Source organism: Ixodes scapularis, unplaced genomic scaffold, assembly GCF_016920785.2.
Source record: "Ixodes scapularis isolate PalLabHiFi unplaced genomic scaffold, ASM1692078v2 PGA_scaffold2__306_contigs__length_199485367, whole genome shotgun sequence".
NCBI lineage: Eukaryota > Metazoa > Arthropoda > Arachnida > Ixodida > Ixodidae > Ixodes > Ixodes scapularis.
The window spans coordinates 141,771,415-141,797,303 of NW_024609857.1; the positions used below are offsets into that span (position 1 = coordinate 141,771,415).

At 47.0% G+C, this 25,889-nt stretch overlaps 1 protein-coding gene across 1 annotated transcript; it reads left to right on the forward strand.

The window, feature by feature from the left end:
* Nucleotides 1-2,321: 2,321 nt before the first annotated feature.
* Nucleotides 2,322-23,698, forward strand: LOC8027260. The gene is made up of 5 exons (XM_029975883.4): nucleotides 2,322-2,725; nucleotides 7,538-7,636; nucleotides 14,767-14,914; nucleotides 22,364-22,594; nucleotides 23,331-23,698. Exons 1-5 carry the CDS (start codon nucleotides 2,619-2,621, stop codon nucleotides 23,511-23,513), a joined length of 768 nt encoding a protein of 255 aa, XP_029831743.1. The 5' UTR covers nucleotides 2,322-2,618; the 3' UTR covers nucleotides 23,514-23,698.
* Nucleotides 23,699-25,889: the final 2,191 nt, after the last annotated feature.

Sequence of the window (25,889 nt, forward strand, 5' to 3'; positions counted from 1 at the left end):
GCCGCAGGGGAGGAGGCACAGCTCGTCGAACGCAAGTTTCGCTGGTCTCGCGGCGTGATCAGAGCTTCAATGGCACACCAAAGCGCTGCGTCTCTATGCCTTCCCATGCTAGGATACCGATCAAGAATCGGCGCCGCGGCAAAGTTTTAAAGGTGTGTCGCGCGTAGATGTTTTTGCATCATATATCGGCCACGGAGTTCTGGATCGTCCAGCTGTTCCGGCGAGCTGCTATCAATAAAGGGTGAAAAACAATCTGTACGGTTGCTCTTATGCACTATTAACCATGGCTATGTTCCAAATCTACTCTAATGGATAACATGGCATCACAAAATTAGAGCAACGCTGTGGAGCAAGGAGTGTTTTCGAAGGCAAAACTACAAGACGGCGAGAATGAGAATTTTTGAAGCGCGGCCCATGTGTGCAATCTGTTGACCAATAACAAATAGGCGAGCCGCGCTCAAACATCAAGGTGAATAAAGTAGGTTGATAATGGGCCAGCACTGGTCAGTAATGAGGAGCCGTTGTGCGCGGTATTCTGTAAACTGTCTAACGACGAAAAGAAGACGTACCTTCCCCCCACCTTCCGTCACCACTGGATGCTGGATCAAGCTCGTTTCTGGATCACTAGTACCACAAAATTAAGTTACAAGTACAGTCGTCAGAGTAAAGTAAAACGCTGCTTCAGAGGCAAATACGGCTTGACGCACATTGCACTCGCAAAGCACATCCACACTGTGTCGATTCTTGATCGGTATCCAAGCGTGCAAAGGCACCGAGACGCAGCGCTTCGGGGTGCCAAGGAAGCTTTGATCATGTCGCGCGAGACCGGAGAAACTTGCAACGAGTTGTGCCTTTTTCCTGCGGCACTGCGCTTCCGTAAAAATTTCCACGTCTTTTCAACGACAGGTCTCACGGCTTACACAGGGTTTTAAAGAACTTTGGCGAATGACGACGAACGAATAGAAAACGTGTCTTCTGAACCCTGCCGCCAGCGTCCGCAACGCTCCGAAAACGTGATTTTTCGACATGCAAGACGCCGTCCGGAATTCGCTCGCGCTGCAGCGATCAAGCGGGGAAGGGTGACCACCCGTACCGCGATTCGCGGGACTGTCCAGAATTGAGGGCTCGCGTCCCGCGGCCCGCGAGAAATCCCAAAATCTTCAAAATGTCCCGCATTTCACACTGTCGTAAAATTCACTTTGCACCTCATGGTGCTGCGGAACAACGGGGCACGGGGAAGCGCGGAGGTTACTGGTAATCGTGTGAATCACAATGGTACGACATTTTCTATCCAAGCATTGCGGGAGGCGACCGTCGTTCTTACAGGAGACCCGACGCGCACGCGCCGTTGTGCCTCTCCTCTTGGTGGCAAAATATTATAAGAGAAATTTGCTCGCCAAACGTTTAAATATAAATTATTGTAATTAATTTCACATCGTTGTGTCAATGGAAAAAAATTGCTGTAAAGTTTTTTTTTTTTTTTTTTTTTTTTTTTTGTGAAGCCAGTTACACACGGCAAAAAGCCTGCAACTCACAATGGTTGAAAAAGAACATAATGTTAAAAATGTGTGTAGGACCACGTTGATAAAAGTGAGCTTCGACGGGGAACAATAACTAAAAAAAAGAATCTACTGTATCTTAACTTCTTCTGATGCACTGAGTTCTGCTGCAGTTGATTTTTCATGTTTTCAACTTCGACGCGTTTAATAACATATTTGTCATAAAAGTATATCACTGAGCGAAAATTATTTTAGCTTATTTGATGCAATACAATTTGCAGGTGTATAAACAGCACAGGATAATAAATGTGTTAACAGAACCTCAATTCGTGTTCACAAATCCCCCCCACCCCTCACCCCTGCCCCGCGTGTCCCGCATTTTGCTAGCAGGAAGTTGGTCACCCTAATTTTCGCCCTCTTGTAGACGCTTCTTTCAATATTATAACGTAACAAGAACGTTGCGCCTGGTCCAAGCACAAATAATAATTTAGGTCCATTGATAAGAAGAAATCACGAACGTTTACCTCGGACCGTCATTCAACCCATTCAACGAGTCGCCCTTCGACAGATTGCCCCTTACGACAAGTTTTCCTATTACGAATTGGCCTACTGGACGAATTGGCCGTGGACGAGTTGGCCGGATCTCACGAAAACTCTCTGAAGTAGTAAGCGCAGACGCCCCTGCGGTTTTGAATTACGCGCTAATCTGACGCCGCCGACGCAAAATGGCCGCACAACGCCGCCGCCGATGAATATGCGTCGCCGCACCGCCGACATTGGCGCCGCCGCCGCTGCCGGTTGAAACAGCGGGGCCGGGGACCCGGGGACTACTATGATAAACTGTGGCGGGGACTGCGGATCTCTGCGCCTCTGCTCCTCTCGTTATTCCGAAGCAGGCAAGCAGGTTCCTGCGAAGCTACCGCCGAATTCCTAGAGTGAACATTCATCCATTTTTTAGCTAGCGTGTCGCGTCAAGAAGCGGGACGCAAGCACGCAAACTAGCGGGAGCGGCGTGGAAAGCAGGAGTAGGACTAGGACCACGAGCGGGGGACATCCCGCAACAAGCAGAGTTCTTGAGTTGATCCAGCTGAGCTGCTGAGACACCGCACATAATCCTCAATGGCGAGCAAAGGCAGGGATGCTGCCACGCGGGAAAGGAGCTCCCGTGGCTTCAAACGAAAGGCCGAGGATGTGAGCGACGAACGGGGCGCACCGTGGACGTTGGCGTGAGTGACTTCATAACAAACCTTGTTCCCTGACAGCAACCCCTTGTTTCACTCCTGTGTCGCTGCCACCCGAGGCATTTGGTGAATGCGGGAGCACGGTGTAAGATGAGGGGTGTCTGAAGGGCGCTGCCTTGCCATTGAACAAGTGTGTCGAAGGTTCGCTCGCATTTCTGGCAGACGCCGTGAGATGCACAACATGAGTGGGGGCTCGAGGAAGGATCCTTATTTGCGCACACGCTTTCAAAGCCGCGCTATCGCGCCTGTGCGAAGGCCCCAAAACCGGCAGTGCCCCTACCAGAAAATGCGCGAAGCCCGAGCGAAAGTTCGGGCTCCTTTCTGGTCTTGTTCAGACTCCTTTCTCTGTGCTCAGAAGGCTTCCGTCATCTACCGATAATGAGCAAGCTTCTTTGCTGTCAAGCGCTGACCAAATCGCCAACGAATTGTTTTTGACACAACCGCAGGCAGCGTCGAATGCTTGCCTGAACTTAAAATGGGCGGTTGCTCGTTCATCTTTCTCATGCACTCGAGCCGTCCTCCTTACTTTCTTAAAGATTCAGTGTAAATCAGTCAATCTTCACATCATACATCATCAAACACTGACGTAGGCTGCAGGGGTCGAAGCTACAGATGTTTAAATCAAGGACACCTTGTCTCCAATTTATGAGGCTAAAAGAAGCCGGAAATTATCCACATGCGCGTGGCTTCTGTATCATGTGGCTTGCCTGTGACGTCATCGCAGCATGCTGGTGGTCATTCCTGCTTGTTCTTGCCAAAAAGAGCAAATGCGGTCGTAAGTGCAGGTGGCATAGAAAGGCATGCAGCTCATACAATAAATGCCTGTGAGGCCTGTCTAGGGGGTGAATGATAATATACAGAAAGATATAATGAAGGTCGGGGGCAGTGGTGAGTTGCAGCGAGGTATCACAAAGGATGAGTCTAAGCTGATCGTAGGTGTGTGGCAGCCTCGCTTCGAGGTTGCAGAACCTTCGGGACGGTTACCAATGGGCATGTTGGTTATTCTTTTTGGCAACGACCGCCATAGCTGTGCTGCATGTGCAAGGCACGAGCCTGCATGGCACTCAGTTCTCGCAAACAGAAGCTCCAGTTGGCCAATGCACTTGTTCTTGCGTGGGGCTGTACTTAAAGGGGCGGTGCAACGATTTTCGGACTTCGGTCAAAAATTTCTGGAAGTTGCCCCCTGACACTTCTGAAGTACAGAACAGAAAACCGATTTCGCCTGCGTGTCCTAGTTTTTGCGTAAAAAAAAGATAAAGATTGGTATTTCGGGCACCCCTCAACTCACTCCCAGTCTTCAGGGTCACACCTGGTCGCACTCCCAGTGACGTCATTCGGAGTGCCGTGTAGCTTCCCGTGTGCTATCTCGGAGGACGCTTCCCCTCCCTCTCTCTGCGTACATTAGCGGCCGCTATGCTGCAGCTTAGAGCCGAGCGAGGTCACGTAATCTTTCCGCGGTAGTTCCTTCGGCTGCCACTTGGGGCTGCAGGTGGGGGAAAAAGCTCGACTTTTGCTTTACGATTATGCAGCGGAATCGCGACATTTTTAATGAAAGAAGTGTTTTCTCTATCCTCTGGGACACGATAAACAACGTAAAAATGACGAGATGCAAATTCTTTTAATCATAAAATCGTTGCACCACCCCTTTAAATAATCGCCGTGGGGTTAGTATGTCTTTTTGTTCTACAGAGTTGCCTCGTTGAGATGTCCCTTTGCCAGAAACAGGGGACCGGAAGGTTCCGGGCGTAAAGCACATTGGCAGCTTTCTGCTCAATCTGCTGCAGAAGGCATGCATCCCTGCAGCAGGACACATATAAAACATGCATTCAAAGTCTTCTACATTTTCCGTCATCTTTGTCAAGAAGGAGAAAGGTAACACGCCGGATGGACGACAGTCAGGCAAGGCCTTGCAGTGACGTAGGCAGGGGAGTGGATTAGAAAGTCAACTCCCCCCCCCCCCCCCCCCCCTTCCCCCCCAAAAAAATATCACTTTTTTATTTTTTTAGTGAAAGACAAATATTCAATGACTACCGAGTTGTCCAGCTGGGGAGTTGGGGACGGCCATGTCCGTACCCATGAATTGTACAGTACATCGACTACTACATAAAAAAATTAACCTCCCCCCCCCCCCCAAACACACACAAAAGGAAATTCTTGGCTACGCCATTGGGGCCTTGCAAGTTCAACATTCCTTGTTTCCTACGCATGAATTCAAGTGAAAAAGTGAATGAGACTTTGATTTTGCATTTCACACCAGATTCTACATAAAAGTTTTACTTTTAGACCTGTATAGTCCATGGACTACAATCCAAGAAATATGGTAATTGGTGCTTGGCACATTAATATAGCCTTAATTGCTGCTATGCCTAAGAACCACAATCTTTCGTTCGTCGCACACTCAGCTGCTTCGGACCGCACAGATTCAGCATCTTTGCTTGAGGGGACTGGTGCTTGACCGGGACCAGACACCAAGCAGAGCTCCACGCAGGAATGTTGGGGAGCCGAGGCTGTCTCCTGGGTGGCGCCGTTTGTTTACATTATGTACAGTGCTCACCAGACTTACTCTGAACACATCAACAACCTCTTATCTTGCTGGAGTGCTATCCATGGATGATCCGTGTGGACACAGCAATTTTGTCGGCCGTCCAATCTATATGGATTGCCAGCTTCTTGCTTGAAGATGCATAGGTAACTGTCAGAACAGTCGGTGATTGGACGATTCAATCAGTAAGCATCTTATTATTCTACTGAATGGGGTGAAAAGCAGAGATCGCCTCGCACGCAAAAATTGCCTCGAGGCCTTCCCCGCACTGACTGTTCCACTGAGCACTATGTCACGGAGCAATCCGTTGACTGTTGCCAGGATAGCACTCCCGTAAGATAAGATGCTGTTTGCTTGTTACGAATAAGTTTGTTGGGCTTGTCCTTGCCAGGAAGAGCAAATTCGGTGGTGAGTGCTGTTGACTACATTGGTACAGATTTGATCTGAGGCCAGAGAAGAAGAAATAAAAATAATATTCCTCTGTCCTCTCCACCGTAAGGCACTGCAGACTTAAAGCCAATCCAAATAAAATTAATTGGATCCTGAGATGAAATCTGAATTTCACAGTAAAGCCAAATTGGGAAGGGAAAAAAAATTGGGATTGGCCAAAGGAACAACCCGGGGAAAACCAGCGAGGAAGATCCCTTCCTCCAGTGCTCGACCCCTGTCCGACCCCGCTACTAGGTCATAAGCTTGCATCACAGTGGGTCCGACGGTCACTGCGTGGCGACCATGAACCAAGCAGCCCCGCCGCCAGTGATTAGTTTTCTATCTCTTGGCTCCTACGCAGAGGCTGCCCCAGTGCGAGTGCCCCTCCCACCTTGGGAAGACTCGAGAGGACACCATTCTTTATGTCAGCCTTCCCCTTAAAGAGGCAGCCTCGTCGAACGGTGGCCCACTCCGTTCCAGAGGCTCCCCTCCACCAACAGGGAAGGCCAGGAGAACCACCCCCCTATGTGCCCCTCTCCAAAGAGGAGCCCCAGAGCCAGTGCTCCTCCCCCCAGGAGGGGGGGGGGGGGGGGTTAATCGCACTATCTTGTGTTTTAGCGCAAAACAAAGCAAGTTTTCCCAAGGGCTAGTTTTGAAAGCATTAGTAAAAAAAGTAAAGTTCAATAAACCACACATATATATATCAAGACGGGTTTGTGGGAGTATGCCGTGCTCAACGTCGCAAACTGGCTCTCTTGCACATGTTGGACGCTTCCGGCGAATCACGTGATATGCACGTTACGCGAATCACGTGGCTAACGATGAGCGTGCTGCTAGTGCAGCCTGTAGGCTTTGCTTGAAAAAATGCAAAACAAGCAGAACAAATCTTCCTGAACATGACATAGGTAGCACATGGTTGGCTCGCCGGCACGGTGGTATTGACTGTTCTGTTGGCTACACCGCGCCTTTCCCGCTAATTAGCAGATATTGGTAATTTTGCACTTCAAACTTTATTTGCCAGTTTCATTGACATTGAGGTGGAATTTGATTGAAATATTTGAAGTGCAATTTTCTAGGCACTACTAAAAAGAACTCTATTGTTTTCTTTAATATTGAAAATGAGCCGGAGTTGACCTTACACCCTTTGACGGTCAAGTTTTTCTTTTTCCTAAAAGATGTTTCCCAGTGGTTTGGTTTTCTTTCCAAAGTAATAGATAAAGAATGGGTCAGTGCACATTTTTTTTTTGTTTTTTTTTCTGAATTATCTAGCCGGAGCACACACAGTGCATGCAAGCTGTATAGATTTCAAAGTATAAAAAGAAATATTGAAGGTGAAAAGTTACTTTTTTTTTATTCGGTTTCATTTTCGTGTGTCCGTTTCTGCGACATTTCAGCGGCTTTAGGTTCCCAACGGAGGTACTTTAAATAGCATCTCCTTCAGATGACGAGCTCTCAACCCCTCAATCTAATTCCAGAAAGTCCCATTGGCACTACCGCCAGTGCGGCACGGCCAGGTATGTGAAGTTAGCATAACGTGCGCCGAGCGTCTAATTTGAAATGTATAAATAGCCCAGCAATGCGAAACCCCGCGCGAACATGACGTTCATAGTTTGCCAAAGGCGTAACGAATAGTGACACCTCCCGCGGTGCAGGCAGTTTTGTGTTTAGGCGGGCACTTTCAAGTGTGTAATCACCGCCGTACACCCCCGGCGATGACCGGCGAAGGGATAAGCTCTAGTTCTTTCTTAAATGACTCGGTTTGCAAAGTCATGTTGACAGTGTTGCACTTTCAACGATTCATTTCGCTCGTGTGTCCCGTCTTGCAGGGAACGAAGAAGGCTCCTGGGTGCCCTGAAGAAGCACGGCAGCAGCGACGCGCAGAAACTGGCCAAGGCAGTGGGCACAAAGTCGGCGTCAGCAGTCAGGTAAGCCAGTCTGGCAACATTGGTTGGGCAGACGGCTCGGGATGACGTGCGAGCACAGCGAGCATTTTCTGCCTGGTCAGGGGTGTTTTCTGCGGTGAAACCGTAAAACCGCGTCTTTAGTGCTCCCTGGTTTGGTGAAACATGTTCAGGGTTCAACATTCCCCAACTTACTTGTGCACGCAGCTTCATGTATGAGGGAGAACACAAAAGAAAGGTAAAATCATTGAATTAAGTTGCTTGTCCCAGGCTAACTAATTCACAGTAAAACCGCACACAAAAAAGATCAGGACGACGAAGAAAGTCTTCTTCGCATTTATCTCATCTAAGTTGTTCCTCATTGTCCTTATCTTTCATTTTTTACTTTTTAATCTCCATTTTGAGTAGTGAAAGAGTTCGTCCAAATCTTAACCTGAACCCATGGACAGCCAGGTCATTTTTCTGGCGGCCTGAATGTACAATACCGTACAACGCAATACAAAAACCATCTTTATCTACTTCCTTTGTAAATAATACTATATAAAGCGCGATTCAAACCAACGCTTCTTTTTGCGCCTGTAGGTCGTGCGGCTGCGGATGTGACGTATTTTCGTGACGTTGCGCCACTTCTTCGCTCCTTCCGGGCGCGCACAAAAAAGTTGGTTGATTTCAACTTCTTTCTCAATGCGCACAAAAACGCGCGGTGACGTATAGGGCGCTCCTGTGTCCCGGCCAATCGGTGGAGGGCAAGCTAGTTCCGGCTCCGCGTTTCTTCGCCGCCTTCTCAGAGCAAGTGACAAAAGCGCCCAGTGCGCATCCACAATTGGCCCTCTCCTCCCCCCACTTTTATTCTCTTCCAACATAACAACGCGATCTCTCTCTCTCTCTCGCTGCCTTCTGGCTGCGACAGACTGGCCTGGCCGGCCAGTCTGTTGCGCGCGTGCGCGCTCGCCCGAAGCTGGCCCGTCCAAACCAAAGCGCACGGTTCTGACTCAGAAAGCGCGCCCGGAAACAGCAAAAACATCAGGAAATGCGTCACATCCCCAGCCGCACGACCTACAGCCGCAAAAAGAAGCGTTGGTTTGGATCGCGCTTAAAGCCCACATAAGCCAATAATGGCCTGTGCGTGGGACACGACAGGATCCTCTGCTTTTTATTGCGCAGATAACTAAGAACAACAGAGCACACCAATATAAGTGTAAATTACTGCAGTTCCACCTCCTTTTACAGCTAATATAATTTCTTCTTACTTGAAGAGTATATATTTAAAACATGTCCAATAATATTGATTTAGTGTTTACATGCCGTAAAAGATACTAGAATTGGCGACTTACAAGGTTATACTAATAAATGGAGAGGAAAGACAACATTTTATATTACGCATTTTTGGGGATACTCCATTATCTATACCTATGCGGAGGGCAAGTTCGTCTGCTTCTTGCGCAGGGGGTAGTGGTGACGTCAGAACGCCGGGCTCTGATTGGCTGATCACGACCCCCTAGCTGAGCGTCCTCTGCTCCTTTGCAACGTCGTTTGCGTCTGTCTTACCTTTCCTGCGACTTTCGGAAGTGCAGGTCTTTGCGAGCGACCTCGACTTCGCCTTTCAGAGAGGGCAGACGAAGTAACTCAAACGGTACGTTGTTTTTGTGTAACAACTAGCAGATGCGCATCAAGGAGAAAAGTCAAAGGACCCTCTGGCGAGGTGTTCCTAGGCGCCGAGGTTTGTTTGCTAAGAACCGAGCGCCGCTATTCACCGCTTTTTCACCGGCGGCTCGAAATGGACTGTCCAAGACGGACCTTCCACAGCAGTGGCTGCAACGCCCCAAGAGCAGCGTGCCGCGGCAGGTCGCTCACTCAGGTAAGAAGTAAACACCATGTTCATCGCTATGTTAAAACGTTTAGTTTAATCAGCTAAAGACGGATGACAGCCGATATAGTGACTGTAAATAAACAAATGCGGCTGTGCGATCGGTACTGTGAGCACATCATAGCCCAAAAGTGCTCGATCGCTGCTTGTTGTCACAACTTTCTCGCTCAACTAAAAGGCTGTTGTCAGTTAGCGTATTGGGGTATGTATGTATGGCGTAAACCCAAGTGGCAAAAGTTTGAAAACCTGTGCTAATCTGTGGAAGAGAATCCGAGCAAGATCGATCGAGCTACCCGAGCGGTGTCAAACGTATCGCAGAAGTTATGTCGTAGGCTCGTTGACACCAAGTAGTAATTATTGTTATAATGCAATTAAATGCAAAGGTGCAAGCGAGCTGGACAAGAATGACAAAAATAATCCCTGGAGAAGGGGAGCAAGAGGGACAAAGGGCAAACACAAATCTTTTTCCGAAGGCGGCGTTCTCGCTGGTGAAAAAACAGTGAATCTCCGACAGACGCAGGGAAGGTAAAGCAGCCATCGCTTTAACTAGCAGACATAAAGCAGACGACGTTAACTGCGCCAACCGCGCCAACCTGCCGGTGCCGTTAAAGAGCGAGGAGTCTCGCCGCACACGAAAGGAGGGAAAAAGTATTTGGGAGGGAACTTGCGGACTCTAGCCACCCTCACTCTCGGTTCTTAGCAAACAAGCCTCGGCGCCTCGGGACACCTCGCCAGTGAGTGCTTTGACTTCTCTCCTTGATGTGCATCTGCTAGTTGTTAGACCAAAACAATGTACCGCTCGAGTTATTTCGTCGGCCCTCTCTGAAAGGCAAAGTCGAGCTCGCTCGTAAAGACCTGCACTTTCGAAAGTCGCAGGAAAGGTAAGACAGACGCAGACGACGTTGCGAAGGAGCAGACGACGCTCAGATAGGGGGTCGCGATCAGCCAATCAGGGCTCGGCATTCTGACGTTACCACTACCCCCTGCGCAAGAAGCAGACAAACTTGCCCTCCGCATTACATTTTATGGGTCCTTTTTTTTCCTGTTCGATTATCCATCTTTTTGCTAGATTTTTTTATTCTGGGAGATCTTATATTATGTAGCTCATCCGGTAACTTATTAAAAAGCTTAAGTACGTAACATTTCCTTGTGGCCTCTTCATATTTTGTCCTTATAAATGGTTCAGCAAATTTTTTATTTGGTTTTAATGCCCTTTCTTTGACATTTTCCAGCCTATGTTTGTTGTTGAAAAAATGTTTTATGATATCATACTTCATTTGATCTCTGAAGTGTAACATCCCTAGTTCTTTATGCACATAGTCGGAGAGATCAGTTTCTTTACTTTGTTAGCTAATATTCCTATCTTTTTTTAATCAATTCTAGCTTTAGTTGTAAATATTTGGCACAGTGCCCATAAACTGTTATTCCATATTGAAGTATAAATTTCCCCAGTGCATTGTATGTCATTCTAAGTATGGGTCGCGGTACTAGGTCTTGGATATGGTATGGATGTTTTTTTTTATTGGCTTTCCATGCCAGTAAGGCCCGTTTCAGACAGAGCAATCTCACCCAGCAACTTGACGTCGCAAGACCAGCAACACGGGCCGCCCGCGTTCACACGCAGCAACTGAATTGTTCCGACTTGTTATCATCATCATTAAATTTGATTTTTCTTTCACTATTTAGACGCCCAGCTACGCGCTAAAAACGCGTCCTTATATTTTTGAACGACGTTGAGAATACTAATTCATTTTTCTGAAACTGTTCATTTCCGAAAACGATCCATTTCAAACCCGAACTAAGTCTTTAGCTGTCATCATCACCACCACAGGGTTGTCACGTGAAAATATTGCGTCTCTGATTGGCTGCGGCCGCTTCAACCGTCTTCGAATTGCTCCGAGTTGCTCGCTTGTTCGAGCCGGACCCGATCTCAGCAATTCGCGTCGATCTAAGGAAAGCTAGGGAACAACCCGCCAGCAACCTCAAAATTGCTGGTAAAGTTGCCCCGTCTGAAGCGGGCCTTATGCAACGCCTAACCTCGAGCAGTCTGAACCACTAGCCCAACAACACAAGAAGTCGAGACTATAGATGGAGGAAAGGAGTTTGGTGGTGACTATTTCGATGTCCATTTTCAAAATAATTTTCAGATTATTTTGACGTCCGTGACACCACTTCCGGGAGATGTAAAAATATTTTCAAAAACGTTTTGACGTCCCTTGTCAAGATATTTCTGTCATTACTTTGACGTCTCAAAGTTCTAATCTTGCTTGCAGGCAGCGTCGCAATTCGACCGTTCAACACACGTTTCCCGAAAACAAATGTCATGCAGTCGGCTGGTGTTTTTAAGACATTTTAAGTGATATGGAATGCAACAAAAACTTCTCGAAGTACATCAGCTATCAGGCCACACTTAACGTTCGCTTGGTTGTGCCCAACATTATAGAATGTGGCACCGCTGCTTTTTATGATCTATTTTGCGTGTTTTATATAGACAGGGGAGCTGAACGCCGTGTCATAACATGTGCAGTTTATCGGAATATGTGTGTATCTTGTACAGCCGTGCCAAACCTTTGTTCGTTCGGACCGGTCAAGAAACATCAAGGGAGCATTGTTTGCACTCACATCCTTTTATTTGACATTCCGATCGTTTCGTAGTTAACCCTCTCGTTATACACAAACTGAACAGAAAATCTGAACTTAACAACGAACTCACGAAACTCAGTCAAAAACAGGGCGGAAGTCGGATGCAAAGCGAAACTGTGACCGTACGGCCATACTACAAAGACGCGCTCGTGCAATATGGACGCACGAAAAGCATGCCAAATTTCCTAATGTTACGTAGTGTATGCACTTACGTTACGTGCAGGCAAGGCAAGGGAATATCCAGCTCGCCTTTGTTGTAGATTCAAAATTTTAAGTGAGACCCATGCCAAAATGACATGCGAGCTCGGAACGCTCAGAACATCGCCGCTGGGCTTGTTACGTCCAAAAAAATTACCTGCGGAGCCATTCCTACATGCACATTGAATGAAACATTTCCAAAGCCAACTAGGACCGAAACTTCTTAGGCACGTGACACATGAATCCGTCAAAACATCAACACAACACCGACAGCATCATCAGAAACTTAACAGAAAGAAACCGCAAAATGGCTACCACCACTACCACTGCAACGGCTGCATTAAAGGGTGACGTTGAAATAATAGAGCCACTATTTTGTTGTTTTATAGAAGTGACATCACAGACGTCCAAATCATTGTTCATATATTTTGTTAGTCGACATCAAAATAGTCACTACCAAGGAATTTACCTGCAGTGTGGATGGTCACACCATGGTCAAGTTCTTTCTGTTTCTGGTGGGACAGCGTCCCACAAGCACGCTGTCCTGCCAGCATGCTTGTGGGACAGTGTCTTGTCTCGCTTCGGCTCCCCCGAAGCTTAAATAGATAAGACTTGGTTAAATGAAATGATGCTTGCGTAGAAAGGGTGCTTTCTCTGGTAAACGAGTAAGATATGCCTTAAAGCCATGCTGAAGGCTTATTTACATATGACATGTGAACAGTACTATGGACATAGTATCTACAAAAATAAATACGTACATTAATACGAAAGAAATATTCCAACCGAACGTATTACATGTACATGCCAAACAGTATGCAAACTGCAAGGAAAAGAAATGCGCACAGTGTATACAAAATAATAGGAAATGTGATTTGTCACCTAAAATTTCCACAACAGAAGACCCCCGCCCTCCCCTCCACCACCACCTCTGATACTCGTTCCGCTTTGGCTTCCGAGGAATATGCTCACGTTAGTTTTAGCGGCCTTTCCTGCGGCAGCATGTCGTTGCTACTTTTGCGACTGCTAAGAAGGTGATCTGGAACCATCAGTTGCTCATTTTCACCGTTGTTTGAGCTCAAGTTAATTGTCAATTCCAGAATGTCGGCATCCCTCAAAGAAAGTGAACTTGAATCGCATGGGCTCGTCATTTTCAAATACAACAGGTGGAAGAATTCGCCTCAGTAAAATTGTCAACAGGATGTGGTGGCACAACTAAGGAGTAGCTTTGGTATCTTTGTTTGTCGGCAGGGCTACATATAAGTTTGAGTCTAACTTGGACCGGCAGGGAGTAGATAGAAAATGCATGGCGAGTGCATTCAGGTGCAGCTGAGTGTGCACGGAAGAATGGCCAGGTTACGTATGCTCGGGTGCCGGGTTCGAAAGGAAAACTTCCTTATATTTCATCTTTACGCACATTTTAGAATGGACACATTTACAACTACATTGCTTCAGCCTGCGTACATGCAGCTCAACTGTAGCAATGTGTGCCGTCTTAAGTCATGCCATTGCGCATTACAGTTTGTCATTAACCTTGGTGGCAAACCCGTTATTCCACGTACTTGCCTTCTTGATGATTGACCTTTTACAGCGAAGCTGTTATGCGCTAGGATCGGGGAAAAAATGTGTTCCTCGAATGTTGACAGAAAACTCCCCATTGGTTGTGGCAAATATGAATAAATAAAAATAAAAAGAGGGGGCAACCAGCGTGAGTCAGCCTTCCTTGGCATTATTAGATAGTGAGGTCCTGATCCCTTGTTATCATTTCTAGGCATCGTCTTCGAGGTCGTCCTAGAAGTCGTCCTTGAGGTCGTCCGAGAGGTTGCCCTAGGCGTCGTCCTCTAGGCATTGTCCTCAAGGTCATTCTTGAGGTCGTCCTAGAAGCAGTCCTCGAGGTCATCCTAGAAGTCGTCCTCTAGGCGTCTTCCTAGAAGTTGACCTTGAGGTCGTCCTTGAGGTTGTCCTCGAGGCGTCCTCGAGTTCGTCCTAGAAGTCGTCCTTGGGGTTGTCCTTGAGGTCGTCCTAGACGTCATAAAAATAACAGCTTCGCTGGTCCTCCATCTTCATGTGAAGTGGAAGGGCTCTGCAATTTTTTTTCACAGACTGTAGCTGTTAACAACCTTTCTTAGCCTACAGGTTACGCCCTTCCCTAGTTTTGCTCTAATGGACGTGTCAAGGTGGTGACTGGTCTCGCAGTAGACACCAGCATCTGAGAGACCTTTTTTTCCTCGAAGCAACTCCTCTCCCGTAGGCTTCCATAGACGTAACTTACACTTATCATCCCATGAGTGGTCAGTGTCTGGCACATTATAGTAATGACAGGTGCCACACCTAAGAACACCGATCGATCGGTCGTCGCACGCTCGGTTGAATCGGACCGCATGGGCTCAGTTTCTCTGCTTGAGAAAAACGAGGACCCCGCGTAACCCGCTCCTTTGCCCCTTGGCAGCTACTTCATGCTACAGCAATGGAAGAACCTGGACAAGCGCCAGGTGGTGGAGAGGTCTGGGGCCGCAATGACCAACTGGCTCCGGGTCATGGCCAAGCCCAAGAACAAAATCCGCCGCTCGTACGACCGCTCCCAAGTGCTGCTCCAGGCAGGTGCTCCCTCCCCGGGGTGGCTTCCTCTTAGAAGTGGCGGTCTGTCGGTCGGGTCGTTCCTTGAGTTTATGAAACAGAGGACTTGGATATCTTTCTAAGTGTTTTTATTTTTTTTTACCAGCAATGCATTTACATTGTTGCTGTTTTCACACTCGTATCCAGAGAGAAAAGAAGAAGGGCAAAACTGGATGTCTAAGAAATTTAAAAAAAAAGAAGTAATGTGCACCAAGACTGACTTGCTGAGGCTGGTATCTGGCTGGAGGATGAACCGTGGTACTCTTTCGATCGCTGAAGCTAGTTTTCCGCGAGTCCCGACCACTCAAGGATTCCGAGGGTGGCCGCTAGGTTTGGCTCTTCCTTGAACTTAAGTTTCGCTGGTAATCTCTCAAGCCAACCTTGCCTTCTGGTTTCTTTTGTTCTCAAACCCCCCCCCCCCCCCCCCCCTCGCCTTTTTTTTTCCCTCTTCGCTACCCTTTCGTGTTTCTTCAAGTTCTTTTTCTTCTATGGGGGGATTGGTGGCAGAGCGTGTTAACGAATTGCAGCTCAAAACACATGGAGCGCGCGCTGCGGAACCTGTGGATCCTGGGTTCAATCCCTACCCCCGCCCATTTCGACCTGGATGAGCGTCATACCGGCGTGCGGTCATGTGTCACTACTCTGTGGTACACCTGATCCATCAGGCTAGCAGCCGTACTGCACTGGCTAAATTTCTCATATACAGTGGGTTACAATGCGGCCACACTCTGGCAGACTAAACTTCCGCTGTCTAAACGACTATTTATGGACGAAGAGCATGTTGGTGCAAGGCAAGATTGAAGAAAGATTAAACATGCGGTTGTGGTTATGTCGTCTTTGCCCTACATGTTTATTCTTTCTTTAATCTTAAACAATGGGTGACTAGTTTTTTATATTGCAATTAAATGCAAAGGTGCAAACGACCTGGACAAGAATGACGAAAATACTCCCTGGACAAGGGGAGCAAGAAGGACAAAGGAGAAATACAAATCTCCAAACACAGCTAGGTGACTAGTGCGCGACCGAAAAAATCCACCTGGTCCTGTTATCGAACCAGGGTCCTCTCCATTTCCAGTTTAGCTGTGTTTAGAGATTTGTGTTTGTTTTTTGTCCATCATGTTCCCCTTGTCCAGGGATTATTTTCGTTATTCTTGTCCAGCTCATTTGCACCTTTACATTTAATTGCATTATAATCATAACCTTAAAATGTAAGCCGTTCACCCTTGTTGCTGTTAGACTGGTGGCAGCTGATAAAACCCGTTTGTTCTACTGACATCTAACTCCTGGTTAGCTCAGTTGGTAAAACGCTCCACTGGAAATGGAGGTCCCTGGTTGGAGACCAGGAACAGGCGGATTTCTTCCGTCGTGCACCAGTCACCGAGCTGTGTTTGGTGATTTGTGTTTGTCCTTTGTCCCTCTGTTCCCCTTCTCCAGGGACTATTAGTGCAAAAGCATTAACTGTCTCATGGAGCGAGCCGATGTCATCAGCTTTGAACCTGCACCAAACGGCACTCTAAATCCTTTCTCCAAGTGAAGCCAGCTCCCAGCTATGAAACCACGCGAAAAGCCTAGACAACGGCACGTAGTTTGTCCGATCCTAAAGGAGCAGAGGGAAGCTGATGGATTTCGGTATCGGTCCCATTGGCTGGTACGCATCATAGTTTCAAGGAACAAGGCTCCCATTGGCCGCTGCACATCAGTTTCAACGACCGACACCCCATGGCGCTGCGTGTCCGTCAGCGCGCCGGTAACACGAGGCATCCAAGGTCAAAGCAGCAAGGAGAGGGCTCGTTTTGCCGTCGATGCAGATACGCCACAGACGAAATAAGGGAGCGGAAGAATGATGTGCATGCTTTCGCATTCACAACTCATAAGAAGTGCTTAGGTGTACTTCGAGCCTTTTTTCATCGTGGTTTTTTTGCTTTGTTTAATTAGGCGGCCAAGCTAGTTGCAGGGGGGGGGGGGGGGGGGACATGGAGGTCACTTGATTTACTCTGTAAGGAGGAATGCATTCTGCTGGGGCATTGTACTTTATCGTTTGGGGACCACAGTAGCTTTCTGTGGCTGCCTGTTTGAAGACTATCCGCAAACTTTCTACTGCGCGGGACGCGACTGTGGTTTTGTGTTTTTGGTAAACACCGAAAAACGCCGAAAAATGACTACTGAGACTATTTGACCAAAATCGGGGAGAACTGTGAAACCCTGAATTGGAGCTGTCCTTAAATAAGAAAACCTCAGGTTTCACAGGAAGAAATATTTGTCTGCAGCTTTATCTTGTTGGTCTGGAACGCAGTATAAATAAAGCCGTGCTACAGTGCTAGTTTTACATAGAATATGGTCTATTAAAGTGGACACAAGGTCAGCATATAACTTTCCTGTAGATGTTGCATTAGAACAGCATACTCTGGAGCTGGTACAGCAGTGTGCTTTTTTAGTAATGCAGTCTATCAGCACTGGCCTTCCCGAAATCTATTATTATCGAAAGATCTGCTGCCGCATTTTGGCGACTTGGTTCGAGGATTCCTTTGCACGAACTTGGAGGGTAAAATGATTAGCTACAACGGGCACAGTCACAGTGTTTCAGGAGCTCAATCTAAATCACTGCAGCTGTATGAAGCCAGCAGTCCAACCTGGTTTCTCGAGGGAACCTCCACTCTCGCCCATACCGCACCACGCGCAGCTCATGCCGATAAACTTTCAAACCGTTGATTCAGAAAATGGTGGCTTACAGCAGGTGCCAATTCAGCCACAAGCATACCGTGCACAGGTCCACGGAGAAAGCAGGAATGCGACGACTGAAGAGAGTCAAGACTGCATGGACCTGAATACAGCGTCACAAAAATTGTGAAATCGGAAGATACGGTTGACTTTATAATTTGAAGATTACAGGGACAGCAGATTGCATCAAATTAAACATACTCCGAATTAAAACGACCACACCCAAACCGTTTTTTTTTTTTAATTCAGTACTCACTGGGACAAGCTGATTTTTGCTTACCTCTTCTAACAGAGACTCATATTTTTTTTGGGGTACTCACTGGGAGAAGTTGATTTTTGCTTGCCTCTGCTAACAGAGATGCGCAGTGTTAACTATGCTCTGGAAACTAAACCTTTCTTAGGGCACCTTTGGCAGTTTCTTTGCCAAAGAGAATGCAAAATTGTACTCTGTAGTGCTGCAAGCAGTTTTTACATCAGTGGCACTCGGCCGCTCGGCACAGAAAGCGACGTGATTGTTTTTAGGCCTAACCACTTGCACAACGTCACTGTCCGAAAGCAGACTGCAGATTGTGGCATGTTTGTCAACATAAATTTATTCGATAGACAAAACATCTCACAAGACTGGATAATGGCTCAAGCCAAACTTTGTTGGCCATACGCGCAATGCTCACTTCCGTAACTTCCATGGGAATGATTCCATGTATTCTGGCTCAGCTTGGCTTGGCTTGGCATGGCATGGCTTGGCAACTTACTTGCCTCAACTGCCTAGCAACTAATTTGTGCCGCGCTCATTCCCTTTTTTTTTTCCTGACTGCGCACACGGCAGATAAAAGGGGTAGAGTGTACATGGATGCAATTTAAGCCTGGTCAGCATAATCGCGAGGCTTTTTCATGTTTCTTAAAGGGGCCTTGCAGCAACTTTTTGACTGGTTTTTAATTTGCACCGAACCTGAGCGCACTGAACGTAGTAACTTAATGAAACTTTTCTTTTCTCGAATTTCGCTTTATTTTAAAAGTTATAGGCAAATGAAAATTACAAAAACAAGCAAAAAATGACCTCCTTCATGACGTCGTAGGTCTTGGCTTGAGTGGCCTTGAACTAGAGGAGGGGTAGTGAGCTCATCGAGCGCTCACGGCTGCTGCACTCCGTGTCGACGGCTCGAGAGGGCGCCACTAAAGCATGTGTTGCATAGGCTGTATGAAGCTGGCAGCCAGGGCGGCTCGCATTGCATTTGCAGCGCAATTAAAGACTACTTCGGCATAACACTTCATTAGCCACAGACAACCGCAAACACGGGGTAAAGACCAGTTCAGAACGGGAGCCACTTCGCGCTGCCATACCGCCAAATGGCCAAATGGCCAGCCAAAACTGCGCCAAAGGCCTTTGGAACGCTCGGAACCGGTCGGATCCTCGAGCCGGTATACAACCGCAGCGCCGCCGCGTACATCCGGGACCTTTCTATGCTCGCCGTTCGTCGGTGCCTCATCCCACTACACCTTTCTAGTATGCGCCGTTTTTTTCCGCCGCTAGGTGGCGGGTATGCATCGGGTCATTTCTTGTTTCCGTACGTTATAAACTGCATTTGTTTCTTTTCTGGTCTAAAATACTGAACAAAAACTACTTTCATAAATAATTGAAATGGTTCGTGACACTTATATTTTGTATTTCAACTAAAAAAAGATTTTAGCGGCTCTGACCAGTAGCAAGACCAAAGACGTCACATTTTGCACGCTTTCGGCACCGCAAGTCGCCCTTGTAGGCGGAGGAGGTTTCCGCGTCGTCCAGTTAAAATATGACGCACTGATATTTACCGTATTTACTCGCACAATGAACGCACTCGCGTAATGAACGCACCCGCCAAGTCGGCTCTCAAAATTCTTACTTTTTTTTTTACTCGCGTATTAAACGCACCTCCAACTTGGACGTCAAAATTTTGACCCCCTCCCCCTACACGCGCGAAATGAACGCACTTTTCTATCCTGGTGCAGCGAGGTCGCGAATGCATTGGCAGCGTGGGCGAACAAAACGCCTTGCAAAAGGCGTTAAAAAAAAATAAAAAAAAGATCCAATGGAAGCAAGAAAAAAAAAAACATGGAGAGGAGCTTTTTTTTTTTTTGCACAGGGCAGTCTGGACTTTGGGTTCGCGCGCCTCGTGCAAGGAGATAAGAAAGAGAAGCGGAGAAGCCCTTGCCTAAACAAACGAAACAACTTGCCAAAGGCGGCAAAAAAAAAAAAAAAAAAAAAAAAAACCTAACTAAGAGAAAAAAAACAAAAAAAAAAACAGAGGAGCTTTTTTTCTTTTTTTTGCACAGCGCAGTTTCGTTACGGGGTGGCACTTTCGCACGCAAGGAGATAACAAAGATAAGCGGAGAAGCTCTGGCCTAAGCAACGCCTAAGCAGAGGAAACAGCTTGCGAAAGGCAGCAAAAAAGAAAAACAACCCACGGAACTAAGAGAAAACAAAAAACAACAAAAAAGAGCTTTTTTTTTTCTTTTTTTTTTTTTATTGCACAGCCCAGTTTGGTTAGGGGGTCGTGTGCTGTGCACAAAGAGATAAGAAGTTACATGGATTTTTCAGGATGAAGGGTCCGTTCATTATGCGAGTAAATACGGACGCAAAAATTTTACTTCGCGTAAAAAAGAAGTGCGTTCATTCTGTGAGTAAATAGGGTAGTTACTTTCATTGTGCCCGCTGGCTTGCCCGAACCCCAAGGGATGTGGAAACCGCAAAAACGATAGACGCTTAAATATGATTGAGGGCCCCTTTAAAGGGGCATTGAAGTTGATTCTTAGATCGTCCTTTTGTGGTGACAACTCAATCTAGACGCTCTAAGCATCCCAACAAACTCGAAACCACAGCCATGTGTAGCTTATTTTCTCGTTAATAGCGTGTTCAAAGATTGACACGCCTTTTTTTGGAAAAATTTACTTCAAAGTGAAGTGGTTGACGAAGGGCACTTCTCGGCGAGTTGCAAGCGATGGCTTCGCCCGCGGAGAAAAAGAGAAGTCTTATCTGAATGTGTACCTATCGGACTAACTTTCTTCGAAACAAGTTATAATAAAATCATTCGGAACCTGCACGTATTGTAGGGCTTTCATTGGTCCACACAATTTATTTATTTATTTTTTTATCTTTACTGGCAGCCATAAGGCCAGGGCAGGAGTGGTACAAATAGCAAACATAAACAAAAGGTCATAATTACATATGCACAAAAAACCATGAATAAAAAGGTGTTAATTACGTGCATACACAAACTCTAGTTCCCTTGCGAATGACATGAGATCTTCGGAATTGACAACACGTGCCGGTAGCTTGTTCCATTCATCCATACACCGAACAAGAAACGTAGTCTGCGAGAGAAAATAGTCCACATGTTTTTCTATTGCCCTGAGATGAATCGACGGTTTTGATATATAGGACTTGGTGTATGTGGCAACTAACACGTTTAAAAAAATATACCGTAGAATACTGCACATCCGCCCGTTCCACATTAAGCGCCCATTACCAAATTTGTAAGATCTGAGAAAATCCGCACAGTACATTTATATGTCAAATTGATGACCGGACAAGCGCCCATCCCTCATTTTTTGTGATTATCTCCAAAGTTTAAGTGGGTGCTTGCTCGGTATTTTACGGTAAGATTAAAAACAACCTTTTTCAAAATTGACTTCAGTGCCCCTTTAAAGGTTTGCCAAAGACGTTTCTGCGATCATCTGTTCTTGGCGATAACTCATTCTATGAGATCTTAGCATTCCAGAAATGGAAAAATTATGCTGGTGCAACGTCTATTTTCCTACTAAAAATGGGATTGAAGTTTGTGCCACGCCCCTTTCTGAGTGGAAAAATCTGGAGCACAGAATTCAGTGGAGGTGCCGGCGGCTTGATGACGGACGCGCGTCAGCCAATCGCAAGCAGCCCCTCTCAAAAAGACTGCTTGCGATTGGCTGATGCGCGTCCATCGTTACGCCACCAGAACCTCCACTGAATTCTGTGCTCCAGATTTTTCCACTCAGAAAGGGGCGTGGCACAACCTTCGATCACATTTTTAGTAGGAAAATAGACGTTGCGCCAGCATAGTTTTTCCATTTCTGGGATGCTAAGATCTCATAGAATGAGTTACCACCAAGAACAGACGATCTCAGAAATGTCTTTAGTGCACCTTTAAGTTACCAAACTTCTCGATCGCATAAAAAAATCCTTCGAATTATCCAGTTCCAGGGGTTAAACATAGAATTACCGTGTGTTTTTCCACATAGACTCATACGCGTCTTTGCCTGAACTGTGCCCCTGCTTCGAACTAACAAAAAGTTTGAATAAAGCGACTTTGAATTACCAAGAGTCGACCGTAAAAAAGAAGAAACTTTGGCTAAAATTACCTCGACAGACGCATTCTTGCTGAATGCTGTGTCTTGGCACTGTTGACGCACTACATATTGGGTGGGTAGACCAATCTGCAGTCAGCTCTTCCGTTAGTCGGAGGTATATCAGTGGAGTCGTGTGGCGTTGAGTCGGAAAACAGTTGGAAGAAGGCCGACATTCATACTTTGTGAAGCGTTTGAATGCAAGCAAGGAGAGGAGGGGGGTGGGTTTGCCTCTTTGCGAAAGTTCTGCAGCCGAACCGATCTGGTAACGGCGGTGTCCGAGAGAAGGCTGTAAATTTCGTACGGACTCTCCGGACGCACGAGCCCGACGTTGTTCCGCTGCGTCGCAGGTGGTGGAGCGGTGCGCGGAGGGCCCCTTCGCCATGACCGGGGAGGACCCCCGTCTGGACGAGCTGTACCGGCTGCTGGTGGACGTGATGGAGAACCACGTGCCGGCCGCCCTGAGCCCCACCGACCGGTGGCTGCTGGGCCGGCTGCTGGCAACCCTGGCACGCGCTCTGGCCACGCTGGACCTGGAGCCCGAGAGGGAGGCGCTGCGACAGGCGGCGGCACGTATCGAGGTGCGCTGGCCGGAGGGCAACGGTATTGTGCCTCGGACGCGTCTTTCACTGGCGTGTTTACCGCCGTCCTCACTCGCAGTCCCTAGATTCCCACTCGACGGCGTCGTAAAAGTGTCGCGGTGTTACCTGCCGCGATTGGGGCGATTGCGCGGGGGCAGGAACGGAAATGGCGGGCACCTGTTCTGCTGTAGGTCACTCTCTCCAGCCTGAGAGTCCACAGAAGCTTCAGCGGCCAAAAGTTTGGGCACGACGATGACAGTCCCGTTTCTCGTGCTTTTTGTTGGAAATTCTGCAACGCGCTGCGAAGGTTGTGACGTCTTTCAGCGCGATACACCGGTTCTTGCAGCGTCGTTTGTCTCTGCTTCGGGGCCCCTTTTGGCACCTGGGCGTTTGTGGGACGCAGTAAGGTCGTTCCACGCGAAACGATCCGGGCCTAAATTTGACCCTCGAGAATTGGGTCTTGACGACAGGCAACAAATCTCCAATTGCGGCGTACTAGCTACAGTGAATATTTAAAAAAGGAAATAGTGGATTTTAGGTAATTAATTTGCTAATTTATCACTTTACGGCCATAATCCGATGTCTTCCACGGTCGAAAAAGTTATCTGCAAGAAATCATTTTGAAATTTCGAGCTCTTTTTTTTTATATTAGCTTGGGTCGTCAGTGTGGTGTTGAGATTTGCTGCCTCTTTGGGATTAATTAATCATTTGCAGTTTCTTTTCTTGTACTCTGCAGGGAAGTGTCGAGGGTCAGCCCGAAGGCCAAGCGAAGAAGCAGACGCGCTCCAACACGTTCCCGACCATCGAAGAGCGCCTGCAGGGCCTGCTCCAGTCCTGGAACTCCCTGGGACTGTCCCCGGACACACTGCGGAGGCCGCACCAACTGGTCGCCGCCTGGCTGGCTGCCCGGGACTGCTGATGGCATGCCTTAAACGTTTTCATTGGACTGCGCCTTTGCATTCCCCACTCACAGGCGGCAGGGGACGGCCGCGGGTGCCAAGGATGCAAACCGTGGCTTTGCTGCCGCATTGTGCGGATTTCTGTATGCACGTTTCAGTGCAACCTTATTAAAGAGGAGGACCTCAGCGTTGCCTCAAACTTTCACCGTCGCATAGACATTTTTACGGCTTAAGGAGCCATTTTTTTTTTTTTTTTTCAGAGGGTCTTTTATGTTCTTTTTAAGGTGACTTGAAGGCGAAAGCAGATGCATTAACCCTTTGCGGTCATGTTGCGGACCAGGCCCGACATCGGAGAAACGCGCTTCTGGTCAGGTGTCGGGCGTCGCCCGACACATGTTTCCGTGTCCTTTTAAACATGCTCCTTCGCTCTTTTTGCTGGATTGGTGGCGCCATCTCTTGGAAAACACTTCAATCACATCACTCTTGAAAGGGTTCAAGTTTCTTCTCATAGAGGGGCAGGACTACTCAAAAAACAAAAAAAAAAAACATGTTTCATGTCGTATGTTTTTTTGTTTTTTTTGCGCAATAGAGGAGCGCACCAGTTTCAACTTCGCTGGCACGATGGTTACAGCCACGTTACAGCCACGCTCGTTTTATGTAACTCTGCATAATATAATTGAAAGTGACGACGATTTCAGTGAAGAGGACGACTATATCCCTCCATCAGATGATGGAGAGGCGACCTCTGTGATTTGAGTGAAAGTAGTGATGAATATGAAAACACTGCGCGAGACAGCGGCCGCGGAGCCGCTTCGCCACAAACATTGTCCCGGAGTTTGTACACAAACAATCTCCCGGACTTTCCTGTCCTTACATTCAGTGTGAGACGTTGCCTTTGTACGCCGAAATAATTTTACCCATGCGTACAAAATAGGTCCTGACCGGAATGACCATTAAGTTGGTCAGAGTATCTGACTGCAAAGGGTTAAAGACAGACACCCCTCTTAATGTGCTGAGTCATCCTTCTCAATGTGCTGAGTCATCATCTTAATTTGCTTAGTCATCCACTTAATTTTCTCTAATTCCTCTTAATTCGCTTTGTCATTCTTCTTAATTTCATTGCCTCCAATTCACCTGAATGGTCACGTAAACGTTTTGGTACCTTTTGTGTCGCCGGCGTGTTTTTGCTCAAGGACTTTGAAGGTCAACTGAACGATAAGACATATAAGGCTTTCACCTTAAAAGGTAACAAATATTGGGCGATCATTGTGCCGAGCAATATCAATGGATGCGAAGCAATTAGTGTTCTGAAGCAACTAGTTTCTGGCAGAGAGCCCATGTAATTTTCTATCTCGCCTTTAACGTCAATAACTTGTGGACATAGCATTGAAGCAAGAGGACAGCGCCTAAATTTTGCATTGTACTCGCATTCTGAATTGGGCCCCCTGATGATAATATTCTGCGATTGAATTTATTTTTACATATACACAATAACTGCTACTATTGTTTCTGGGGGCCAATACCCAAAATGAAAATAAATTTTCCAATTGGGGTATCAGCTTTCATATAAAGATAATAACCTAAACTGAAAGTTTATCAGCTGTACTGTATGATAGGGTAGGCTCATTACTCCTTCAAACTCCAGGAAGCCACAAATTTTGGTTGATTTATCAGAAATGCATCTAAATGTGATACAAGATGAAATTATTTATTTACTTATTCATCCCTCATAAATGTTGTCTATCGTGGACCGTTCAAACCGCACAAGAGACCTCAAAAGAGCAAGTGCGAACACAGCTTTGGCCAAGTACCACTTGGGCTACAAGACAATGGGAGATTAGATTGTATTTGATAAAGTAGCAGCTATGGCTACGACCTTGAAAAGTTGCCAGATGACGATGTGAAAACGGCTGCATTCGAAGTTTGCGGTTGGGGCGGCAGCATTGTTCTGCAGTTCCGAAGACTTCTGTGGTTGAACCAACTACGTATGCTTATGAACATTTGACTGTTTATGGCCATAGAGACTGTTTTCTGCTGGTAGCAATGTCATGTGCAAAAACAAAAAGTATGAATTGCTTGAAAATGCCGTACGAATTAAGTGGCTTATAAATGCACAACTTTCAGCGCTAGTGGTACCGCGGTGTGAGAATTGTGCTCCCTAGCTGCTGGATGATTGACGTCGGAATAGACCTGTTGCTTGCATCTTGCTGACGTGGAGGTATGAGCTACGGCTCTTATGTCGCTCGTACTTCATAAATATAGAATTGCACGCTGCAGACCCAACCTCGTACTGCTGTTCTACGACAATCATCCAGTTGACAGCCATTTTGATAGAAACTAGAGCGCCCCCTGTAGGCCATGAAAGTTGCAAATACATTGAACACATTGCGGGACAA